Source organism: Oncorhynchus clarkii, unplaced genomic scaffold, assembly GCF_045791955.1.
Source record: "Oncorhynchus clarkii lewisi isolate Uvic-CL-2024 unplaced genomic scaffold, UVic_Ocla_1.0 unplaced_contig_4353_pilon_pilon, whole genome shotgun sequence".
Taxonomy (NCBI): Eukaryota; Metazoa; Chordata; class Actinopteri; order Salmoniformes; family Salmonidae; genus Oncorhynchus; species Oncorhynchus clarkii.
Window position 1 is genome coordinate 78,562 of NW_027258030.1, and position 13,638 is coordinate 92,199.

The 13,638-nt window shown below is 42.6% G+C and overlaps 1 protein-coding gene across 1 annotated transcript in view; it reads left to right on the forward strand.

The window, feature by feature from the left end:
- LOC139394584 (SH3 and multiple ankyrin repeat domains 3b) overlaps positions 1-13,638 on the forward strand; it is a 117,438-nt gene that overhangs the window by 19,909 nt on the left and 83,891 nt on the right. The window contains exons 4-7 of the mRNA XM_071142689.1: positions 17-88; positions 364-472; positions 685-836; positions 914-1,081. Of these exons, the coding sequence (XP_070998790.1) occupies positions 17-88; positions 364-472; positions 685-836; positions 914-1,081 (501 nt within the window). The remainder of the gene's footprint in view (positions 1-16; positions 89-363; positions 473-684; positions 837-913; positions 1,082-13,638) is intronic.

Below are 13,638 nucleotides of genomic sequence, written 5' to 3' on the forward strand. Positions count from 1 at the left end.
GTGTGTGTGATTGTAGTTTCGTTATAAGAGGCGTGTTTACACTCAGAGCTATGTGGACGACAAGCAGCTAGCAAAGCTCCATACCAAGGTAAGACCACACACACACACACAGACACACACACAGACACAGACACACACACAGATACAGATACAGACACAGACACAGACACACACACAGATACAAACATGCATACGCACACGCGCACACAGACACACACACACACACACACACACACACACACACACACACACACACACACACACACACACACACACACACACACACACACACACACACACACACACACACACACACACTAACGTGCCAGCCCTACTCTCGCTGTCCCTTTCTCTGTCTCTCAGGCCAACCTTAAGAAGTTCATGGAGTATGTTTATCAGCTCAGCATTGACAAAGTCTCCAGGTTCTTGGAGAAAGGCCTTGATCCTAATTTTCATGATGCAGACACAGGAGGTGAAGAAACACACACACACACACACACACACACACACACACACACACACACACACACAACACACACACACACACACACACACACACACACACACACACACACACACACACACACACACACACACACACCCCCTCAGTGTCTGAAAGTGAGTGATATCTATCCCTCACGACTAAGCCTCAGTATTTTTCTATCTGAATGTGTGTGTTTATAGAATGCCCCCTGACCCTGGCGGTTCAGCTAGAGGGCAGTTCAGAGCTGATTAAAGTTCTGAGGAGTGGAGGAGCTCACCTGGACTTCAGGACTAGAGACGGAATCACAGCGCTGCACAGAGCTGTTCTCTCTAGGAACCACACAGCACTCACAGTGAGTACGCACACACACACACATGCATACACACCCCTGTGTGTTTCTGTTTTAAGCATAATGTGTGTGTGTTGCAGACTGTGTTGGACCTGGGTGCGTCTCCAGACTATAGGGACAGTCGTGGGTTAACTCCGTTGTACCACTGTGCCATGGTGGGGGGAGACCCGTACTGCTGTGAACTGCTGCTGCATGAACACGCTGTCATAGGCAGCACCGACGAGAATGGCTGGCAGGAGATCCACCAGGTAAAACACACCCAGACACACCAAGGTTATCATAGTTGTGTGTTTTTAGATGTCTTTTTTGTTCTAGAAATTCAGATTTTAATTTGAAATTAATTTGGTTTGTTTGTTTTCAGATCCACTTGACCAGTTTGTAATTAGTTTGTTTTTCTGAAAACTTAGTAAACATTTTCTATTTACTTTTTCTATTATTTTGTTGAATTAGGAACATTGTCCTTTCTCTGGTCATAGGAGTAACAACATGAATTAGGAACATTGTCCTTTCTCTGGTCATAGGAGTAACAACATGAATTAGGAACATTGTCCTTTCTCTGGTCATAGGAGTAACAACATGAATTAGGAACATTGTCCTTTCTCTGGTCATAGGAGTAACAACATGAATTAGGAACATTGTCCTTTCTCTGGTCATAGGAGTAACAACATGAATTAGGAACATTTTCCTTTCTCTGGTCATAGGAGTAACAACATGAATTAGGAACATTTTCCTTTCTCTGGTCATAGGAGTAACAACATGAATTAGGAACATTGTCCTTTCTCTGGTCATAGGAGTAACAACATGAATTAGGAACATTTTCCTTTCTCTGGTCATAGGAGTAACAACATGAATTAGGAACATTTTCCTTTCTCTGGTCATAGGAGTAACAACATGAATTAGGAACATTGTCCTTTCTCTGGTCATAGGAGTAACAACATGAATTAGGAACATTGTCCTTTCTCTGGTCATAGGAGTAACAACATGAATTAGGAACATTTTCCTTTCTCTGGTCATAGGAGTAACAACATGAATTAGGAACATTTTCCTTTCTCTGGTCATAGGAGTAACAACATGAATTAGGAACATTGTCCTTTCTCTGGTCATAGGAGTAACAACATGAATTAGGAACATTTTCCTTTCTCTGGTCATAGGAGTAACAACATGAATTAGGAACATTGTCCTTTCTCTGGTCATAGGAGTAACAACATGAATTATGAATATTTTCCTTTCTCTGGTCATAGGAGTAACAACATGAATTAGGAATATTGACCTTTCTCTGGTCATAGGAGTAACAACATGAATTAGGAACATTGTCCTTTCTCTGGTCATAGGAGTAACAACATGAATTAGGAACATTTTCCTTTCTCTGGTCATAGGAGTAACAACATGAATTAGGAATATTGACCTTTCTCTGGTCATAGGAGTAACAACATGAATTAGGAACATTGTCCTTTCTCTGGTCATAGGAGTAACAACATGAATTAGGAACATTGTCCTTTCTCTGGTCATAGGAGTAACAACATGAATTAGGAATATTGACCTTTCTCTGGTCATAGGAGTAACAACATGAATTAGGAACATTGTCCTTTCTCTGGTCATAGGAGTAACAACATGAATTATGAATATTTTCCTTTCTCTGGTCATAGGAGTAACAACATGAATTAGGAACATTGTCCTTTCTCTGGTCATAGGAGTAACAACATGAATTATGAATATTTTCCTTTCTCTGGTCATAGGAGTAACAACATGAATTATGAATATTTTCCTTTCTCTGGTCATAGGAGTAACAACATGAATTAGGAACATTGTCCTTTCTCTGGTCATAGGAGTAACAACATGAATTAGGAACATTGTCCTTTCTCTGGTCATAGGAGTAACAACATGAATTATGAATATTTTCCTTTCTCTGGTCATAGGAGTAACAACATGAATTATGAATATTTTCCTTTCTCTGGTCATAGGAGTAACAACATGAATTATGAATATTTTCCTTTCTCTGGTCATAGGAGTAACAACATGAATTAGGAATATTGACCTTTCTCTGGTCATAGGAGTAACAACATCTTACGTGTTTTAAGTCATGTCTCTGCCATTATGACTGCAAGCCGAGACAAGTGTTCTTGAATCAGAAAAGTCTGTTGACCACTGCTCTACACTATACAGTACGTTGCTTTTTTGTCACAGAAACAGAAATTAGGCAAGATGGCGCCGACAGAGAGGGCTGCCTCGCTTCTAGTCCTTAGGAAACTTTGCAGTATTTTGTTTTTTTAATGTATTGGATATCAGAGCGACGTCAAATTACTAGAACTATGAACAGGAATACGACCAGAAATATGACTTTCCCGAAGCGGATCCTTTGTCCGAACCATCCAGGGCATTTGAACTGATTCTGAAGGTCAACCCAAAACAACGCTGCCAGAGAAGAGGTAGACGAAGCGGTCTTCTGAGGCGCGCACACCACCCACCGCTTCCGAGTATATTACTCGCTAATGTCCAGTCTCTAGATAACAAGGTAGACGAAATTAGGGCAAAGGTTGTTTTCCAGAGACATCAGGGATTGTAACATACTCTGTTTCACGGACACATGGCTCTCTGGGTATATGCTGTTGGAGTCTTTCCAGGAAGAAGAAGGGCAGGGGTGTATGTTTCATGATTAACAACTCATGGTGTAATTGTAACAACATACAGGAACTCCTTTTGTTCACCTGACCTAGAATTCCTCACATTCAAATGCTGACCGTATTATCTCCCAAGGGAATTCTCCTCGGACGGCATCCCCAGCCGCGTCCTCAGAGCATGCGCAGACCAGCTGGTTTCTGTAGCAAATATAAAGTTCTGCTTTTCTGATGTATCAAATACTTATGTCATGCAATAAAATGCAAATTAATTACTTAAAAATCATACAATGTGATTTTCTGGATTGTTGTTTTAGATTCCATCTCTCACAGTTGAAGTGTACCTATGATAAAAATTACAGACCTCTACATGCTTTGTAAGTAGGAAAAGCTGCAAAATCGGCAGTGTATCAAATACTTGTTCTCCCCACTGTATATCCCCCTCAAGCCGATACCACGATGGCCCTCAAGGAACTTCACTGGACTTTATGCAAACTGGCAACCATATATCCTGAGCTGCATTTATTGTAGCTGGGGATTTTAAGGCTACCTAAATTCTACCAGCATATTGACTGTAGCACTCAAGCTGGAAATACACAGATCACTGCTACTCTAACTTCCCAGATGCATACAAGCCCCCCCCCCCCCCCCCCCCCCCCCCCCCACTCTCCGTTCGGCAAATCTGACCACGACTCCATTTTGCTCCTCCCTTCCTATAGGCAGAAACTCAAACAGGATGTAGCCGTGCTAAGGACTATTCAACACTGGTCTGACCAATCGGAAACCACGCTTCAAGATTGTTTTTATCACACGGACTGGGACATGTTCCGGGTAGCCTCAGAGAATAATATTGAATTATACGCTGATTCGGTGAGTGAGTTTATAAGGAAGTGTATACGAGAAGATGTACCTACCATGACTATTAAAACCTACCCTAACCAGAAACCGTGGATAGATGGCGACATTCGCGCAAAACTGAAAGCCCGAACCTCAAAGTTTAACAATGGGAAGGTGACTGGGAATATGGCAGAATACAAACAGTGTAGTTATTCCCTCTACAAGGCTATCAAACAAGTGACATTTCAGTATAGAGACAAAGTGGAGTCGCAATGCAACGGTCCAGACACGAGACGTATGTGGCAGGGTCTACAGACAATCACAGATTACAAAAAGAAAACCAGCCACGTCACGGACAACGACGTCTTGCTTCCAGACAAACTAAACACCTTTGCACGCTTTGAGGATAATACAGTGCCACCGACGTGGCCCGCTACCAAGGACTATGGGCTCTCCTCCTCCGTGGCCAACGTGATTATTAAGACATTTAAATGTGTTAACCTTCCAAATCTGCTGACCTAGATGGCATCCCCAGCCGCGTCCTCAGAGCATGCGCAGACCAGCTGGCTGGTGCGTTTACGGACATATTTAATCGCTCCCTATCCCAGTCTGCTGTCCCCGCATGCTTCAAGATGGCCACCATTGTTCCTGTACCCAAGAATGCAAAGGTAACTGAACTAAATTACTTTCGCCCTGTAGCACTCACCTCTGTCATCATGAAGTGCTTTGAGAGACTAGTCAAGGATCATATCACCTCCACCTTACCTGTCACCCTAGACCCACTCCAAATTGCTTACCGCCCCAACAGGTCCACAGACGATGCAATCACCATCACACTGCACACTGCCCTATCCCACCTGGACAAGAGGAATACCTATGTAAGAATGCTGTTCATTGACTGTAGCTCAGCATTCAACACCATAGTACCCTCCAAGCTCATCATTAAGCTTGAGGCCCTAGGTCTCTGGTTCGCCGCTGTGTGCAATTCGGTCCTGGACTTCCTGACGGGCTGCCCCCAGGTGGTGAAGGTAGGAAACAACATCTCAACTCTGGCCATGCACACCTCCTACTCGATCATCAAGTTTGCAGACGACACAACAGTAGTGGGCTTGATTACCAACAGCGACGACACAGCCTACAGGGAGGAGGTGAGGGCACTCCGAGTGTGGTGTCAGGAAAACAACCTCTCAGTCAACGTCAACAAAACAAAGGAGATGATCGTGGACTTCAGGAAACAGCAGAAGGAGCACCCCCCTATCCACAGTGCCTTTTCAACCTCAGAAGGCTGAAGATATTTGGCTTGTCACCTAAAATACTCACAAACCTTTACAGATGCACATATGAGAGCATCCTGTCGGGCTGTACATACAGACTTGACATCACTGGCCACTTTAACAAATGGATCATGTTTACATATCTTGCATTACTCATCTCATATCTAAAAACTGTATTTTATACCATCTATTGGATCTTGTCTATGCCGCCCTGTCGTTATTTATATATATTTATGTGTATATATTCTTATTCCATTCCTTTACTTAGATTTGTGTGTATTAGGTAGTTGTGGAATTGTTAGATTACATGTTAGATATTGCTGCACTGTCGGAACTAGAAGCACAAGCATTTCTCTACACTCACATTAACATCTGTTAACCATGTGGTGTATGTGACCAATAACATATGTTATCCATGTGGTGTATGTGACCAATAACATCTGCTATCCATGTGACCATTAACATCTGCTATCCATGTGGTGTATGTGACCATTAACATCTGTTATCCATGTGACCATTAACATCTGTTAACCATGTGGTGTATGTGTCTATTAACATCTGTTATCCATGTGACCAATAACATCTGTTATCCATGTGACCATTAACATCTGTTAACCATGTGACCATTAACATCTGTTATCCATGTGACCATTAACATCTGTTATCCATGTGGTGTATGTGACCAATAACATCTGTTAACCATGTGACCAATAGCATCTGTTATCCATGTGGTGTATGTGACCAATAACATCTGCTATCCATGTGACCATTAACATCTGTTATCCATGTGGTGTATGTGACCAATAACATCTGTTATCCATGTGACCATTAACATCTGTTATCCATGTGGTGTATGTGACCAATAACATCTGCTATCCATGTGACCATTAACATCTGTTATCCATGTGGTGTATGTGACCAATAACATCTGTTATCCATGTGACCATTAACATCTGTTATCCATGTGGTGTATGTGACCATTAACATCTGTTAACCATGTGACCATTAACATCTGTTATCCATGTGGTGTATGTGACCAATAACATCTGCTATCCATGTGACCATTAACATCTGTTATCCATGTGGTGTATGTGACCAATAACATCTGTTATCCATGTGACCATTAACATCTGTTATCCATGTGGTGTATGTGACCATTAACATCTGTTAACCATGTGACCATTAACATCTGTTATCCATGTGGTGTATGTGACCATTAACATCTGTTAACCATGTGACCATTAACATCTGTTATCCATGTGGTGTATGTGACCAATAACATCTGTTATCCATGTGACCATTAACATCTGTTATCCATGTGGTGTATGTGACCATTAACATCTGTTATCCATGTGGTGTATGTGACCATTAACATCTGTTATCCATGTGGTGTATGTGACCATTAACATCTGTTATCCATGTGGTGTATGTGACCATTAACATCTGTTATCCATGTGGTGTATGTGACCATTAACATCTGTTATCCATGTGGTGTATGTGTCTATTAACATCTAATTTGTTTTGGAACTATTAGACTTTTATCATTCAGGAAATGTGGAAGTGATTTCTTGGTGACTCCACCTTCTCCTCTCCTGAGGCAGTTAGGGTTAGGGTTAGCCTAAGGGTTAGGGTTAGCCTAAGGGTTAGGGTTAGCCTAAGGGTTAGGGTTAGCGTTAGCCTAAGGGTTAGGGTTAGGGTTAGAGTTAGGGTTAGCCTAACCCTAACCCTTGGTGACTCGACCTTCTCCTCTCCTGAGCCAGTTGTGGAGTTGCAGCGATGAGACAAGATTGTAATTACCAGAAATTGGGGAGAAACAGTGACAAAATGAATAAATGAATTAAAATTGGCATATAGACTTCTTTGGTCGACCATGGTGAGGCCTGTTCTGAGTGGAACCTGTCCAGTTAAACCGCTGCATGGTCTTGGCCACCGTGCTGCAGCTCAGTTTCAGGGTCTTGGCAATCTTCTTATATCCCAGGCCATCTTCATGTAGAGCAACAATTCTTTTTTTTAGATCCTCAGAGAGTTCTTTGCCATGGGGTGCCATGTTGAACTTCCAGTGAACAGTCAGTATGAGGGAGTGTGAGAGCGATGACACCAAATTTAACACACCTGCTCCCCATTCACACCTGAGACCTTGTAACACTAACGAGTCACATGACACCGGTGAGGGAAAATGGCTAATTGGGCCCAATTTGGGGTGTACTCACTTTGTTGCCAGCGGTTTAGACATTAATGGCTGTGTGTTGAGTTATTTTGAGGGGACAGCAAATTTACACTGTTATACAAGCTGTACACTCCCTACTTTACATTGTAGCAAAGTGTCATTTCTTCAGTGTTGTCACATGAAAAGATATACTCAAATATTAACAAAAATGTAAGGGGTGTACTCACTTTTGTGATATACTGTATATGTGATTCTGCACGGGTGCTCTTCACACTGCTACAATGTGGTATCTATATGTGATTCTTCACACTGCCACAACGTGGTATCTATATGTGATTCTTCACACTGCCACAACGTGGTATCTATATGTGATTCTTCACACTGCCACAACGTGGTATCTATATGTGTATCTGCACGGTGCCCTTCACACTGCCACAACATGGTATCTATATGTGATTCTTCACACTGCCACAACGTGGTATCTATATGTGAATCTTCACACTGCTACAACGTGGTATCTATATGTGATTCTTCACACTGCCACAACTTGGTATCTATATGTGAATCTTCACACTGCCACAACGTGGTATCTATATGTGATTCTTCAGACTGCTACAACGTGGTATCTATATGTGTATCTGCACGGTGCCCTTCACACTGCCACAACGTGTTATCTATATGTGATTCTTCACACTGCTACAACGTGGTATCTATATGTGATTCTTCACACTGCCACAACGTGGTATCTATATGTGTATCTACACGGTGCCCTTCACACTGCCACAACGTGGTATCTATATGTGATTCTTCACACTGCTACAACGTGGTATCTATATGTGATTCTGCACGGTGCCCTTCACACTGCCACAACGTGGTATCTATATGTGATTCTTCACACTGCCACAACGTGGTATCTATATGTGATTCTTCACACTGCCACAACGTGGTATCTATATATGATTGTTCACACTGCCACAACGTGGTATCTATATGTGATTCTTCACACTGCTACAACGTGGTATCTATATGTGATTCTTCACACTGCCACAACGTGGTATCTATATGTGATTCTTCACACTGCCACAACGTGGTATCTATATTTGATTCTTCACACTGCCACAACGTGGTATCTATATGTGATTCTTCACACTGCCACAACGTGGTATCTATATGTGTATCTACACGGTGCCGTTCACACTGCCACAACGTGGTATCTATATGTGATTCTTCACACTGCCACAACGTGGTATCTATATGTGATTCTTCACACTGCCACAACGTGGTATCTATATGTGATTCTTCACACTGCCACAACGTGGTATCTATATGTGATTTGTCACACTGCCACAACGTGGTATCTATATGTGATTCTTCACACTGCTACAACGTGGTATCTATATGTGATTCTGCACGGTGCCCTTCACACTGCCACAACGTGGTATCTATATGTGAATCTTCACACTGCCACAACGTGGTATCTATATGTGATTCTTCACACTGCCACAACGTGGTATCTATATGTGAATCTTCACACTGCCACAACGTGGTATCTATGTGTGTATCTACACTGTGCCCTTCACACTGCCACAACGTGGTATCTATATGTGATTCTTCACACTGCCACAACGTGGTATCTATATGTGATTCTTCACACTGCCACAACGTGGTATCTATATGTGATTCTTCACACTGCCACAACGTGGTATCTATATGTGAATCTTCACACTGCCACAACGTGGTATCTATATGTGATTCTTCACACTGCCACAACGTGGTATCTATATGTGATTCTTCACACTGCCACAACGTGGTATCTATATGTGATTCTTCACACTGCCACAACGTGGTATCTATATGTGATTCTTCACACTGCCACAACGTGGTATCTATATGTGATTCTTCACACTGCCACAACGTGGTATCTATATGTGTATCTGCACGGTGCCCTTCACACTGCCACAACGTGGTATCTATATGTGATTCTTCACACTGCCACAACGTGGTATCTATATGTGTATCTGCACGGTGCCCTTCACACTGCCACAACGTGGTATCTATATGTGATTCTTCACACTGCCACAACGTGGTATCTATATGTGAATCTTCACACTGCCACAACGTGGTATCTATATGTGATTCTTCACACTGCCACAACGTCGTATCTATATGTGTATCTGCACGGTGCCCTTCACACTGCCACAACGTGGTATCTATATGTGATTCTTCACACTGCCACAAGTTGGTATCTATATGTGATTCTTCACACTGCCACAACGTGGTATCTATATGTGATTCTTCACACTGCCACAACGTGGTATCTATATGTGATTCTTCACACTGCCACAACGTGGTATCTATATGTGATTCTTCACACTGCTACAACGTGGTATCTGTATGTGATTCTGCACGGTGCCCTTCAGACTGCCAAAACGTGGTATCTATATGTGATTCTTCACACTGCCACTACGTGGTATCTATATGTGATTCTTCACACTGCCACAACGTGGTATCTATATGTGAATCTTCACATTGCTAAAACTTGGTATCTACGTGTGTATCTACACTGTGCCCTTCACACTGCCACGACGTGGTATCTATATGTGTATCTGCACGGTGCCCTTCACACTGCCACAACGTGGTATCTATATGTGATTCTTCACACTGCCACAACGTGGTATCTATATGTGATTCTTCACACTGCCACAACGTGGTATCTATATGTGATTCTTCACACTGCTACAACGTGGTATCTATATGTGATTCTGCACGGTGCCCTTCACACTGCCACAACGTGGTATCTATATGTGATTCTTCACACTGCCACAACGTGGTATCTATATGTGATTCTTCACACTGCCACAACGTGGTATCTATATATGATTGTTCACACTGCCACAACGTGGTATCTATATGTGATTCTTCACACTGCCACAACGTGGTATCTATATGTGATTCTTCACACTGCCACAACGTGGTATCTATATGTGATTCTTCACACTGCCACAACGTGGTATCTATATGTGATTCTTCACACTGCCACAACGTGGTATCTATATGTGATTCTTCACACTGCCACAACGTGGTATCTATATGTGATTCTTCACACTGCCACAACGTGGTATCTATATGTGTATCTACACGGTGCCCTTCACACTGCCACAATGTGGTATCTATATGTGATTCTTCACACTGCCACAACGTGGTATCTATATGTGATTCTTCACACTGCCACAACGTGGTATCTATATGTGTATCTACACGGTGCCCTTCACACTGCCACAATGTGGTATCTATATGTGATTCTTCACACTGCCACAACGTGGTATCTATATGTGATTCTTCACACTGCTACAACGTGGTATCTATATGTGATTCTTCACACTGCCACAACGTGGTATCTATATGTGATTCTGCACGGTGCCCCCCACACTGCCACAATGTGGTATCTATATGTGTATCAGCACGGTGCCCTTCACACTGCCACAACGTGGTATCTATATGTGATTCGTCACACTGCCACAACGTGGTATCTATATGTGATTCTTCACACTGCCACAATGTGGTATCTATATGTGATTCTTCAAACTGTCACAACGTGGTATCTATATGTGATTCTTCACACTGCTACAACGTGGTATCTATATGTGATTCTGCACGGTGCCCTTCACACTGCCACAACGTGGTATCTATATGTGATTCTTCACACTGCCACAACGTGGTATCTATATGTGATTCTTCACACTGCCACAACGTGGTATCTATATGTGATTCTTCACACTGCCACAACGTGGTATCTATATATGATTGTTCACACTGCCACAACGTGGTATCTATATGTGATTCTTCACACTGCCACAACGTGGTATCTATATGTGATTCTTCACACTGCCACAACGTGGTATCTATATGTGATTCTTCACACTGCCACAACGTGGTATCTATATGTGTATCTACACGGTGCCCTTCACACTGCCACAATGTGGTATCTATATGTGATTCTTCACACTGCCACAACGTGGTATCTATATGTGATTTGTCACACTGCCACAACGTGGTATCTATATGTGATTCTTCACACTGCCACAACGTGGTATCTATATGTGATTCTTCACACTGCTACAACGTGGTATCTATATGTGATTCTGCACGGTGCCCTTCACACTGCCACAACGTGGTATCTATATGTGTATCTGCACGGTGCCCTTCATACTGCCACAACGTGGTATCTATATGTGATTCTTCACACTGCCACAACGTGGTATCTATATGTGTATCTACACGGTGCCCTTCACACTGCCACAACGTGGTATCTATATGTGATTATTCACACTGCCACAACGTGGTATCTATATGTGATTCTTCACACTGCTACAACGTGGTATCTATATGTGATTCTGCACGGTGCCCTTCACACTGCCACAACGTGGTATCTATATGTGAATCTTCACACTCCCACAACGTGGTATCTATATGTGATTCTTCACACTGCCACAACTTGGTATCTATATGTGATTCTTCACACTGCCACAACGTGGTATCTATGTGTGTATCTACACTGTGCCCTTCACACTGCCACAACGTGGTATCTATATGTGTATCTGCACGGTGCCCTTCACACTGCCACAACGTGGTATCTATATGTGATTCTTCACACTGCCACAACGTGGTATCTATATGTGATTCTTCACACTGCCACAACGTGGTATCTATATGTGATTCTTCACACTGCCACAACGTGGTATCTATATGTGATTCTTCACACTGCTACAACGTGGTATCTATATGTGATTCTTCACACTGCCACAACGTGGTATCTATATGTGATTCTGCACGGTGCCCCCCACACTGCCACAATGTGGTATCTATATGTGTATCAGCACGGTGCCCTTCACACTGCCACAACGTGGTATCTATATGTGATTCGTCACACTGCCACAACGTGGTATCTATATGTGATTCTTCACACTGCCACAATGTGGTATCTATATGTGATTCTTCAAACTGTCACAACGTGGTATCTATATGTGATTCTTCACACTGCTACAACGTGGTATCTATATGTGATTCTGCACGGTGCCCTTCACACTGCCACAACGTGGTATCTATATGTGATTCTTCACACTGCCACAACGTGGTATCTATATGTGATTCTTCACACTGCCACAACGTGGTATCTATATGTGATTCTTCACACTGCCACAACGTGGTATCTATATATGATTGTTCACACTGCCACAACGTGGTATCTATATGTGATTCTTCACACTGCCACAACGTGGTATCTATATGTGATTCTTCACACTGCCACAACGTGGTATCTATATGTGATTCTTCACACTGCCACAACGTGGTATCTATATGTGTATCTACACGGTGCCCTTCACACTGCCACAATGTGGTATCTATATGTGATTCTTCACACTGCCACAACGTGGTATCTATATGTGATTTGTCACACTGCCACAACGTGGTATCTATATGTGATTCTTCACACTGCCACAACGTGGTATCTATATGTGATTCTTCACACTGCTACAACGTGGTATCTATATGTGATTCTGCACGGTGCCCTTCACACTGCCACAACGTGGTATCTATATGTGTATCTGCACGGTGCCCTTCATACTGCCACAACGTGGTATCTATATGTGATTCTTCACACTGCCACAACGTGGTATCTATATGTGTATCTACACGGTGCCCTTCACACTGCCACAACGTGGTATCTATATGTGATTATTCACACTGCCACAACGTGGTATCTATATGTGATTCTTCACACTGCTACAACGTGGTATCTATATGTGATTCTGCACGGTGCCCTTCACACTGCCACAACGTGGTATCTATATGTGAATCTTCACACTCCCACAACGTGGTATCTATATGTGATTCTTCACACTGCCACAACT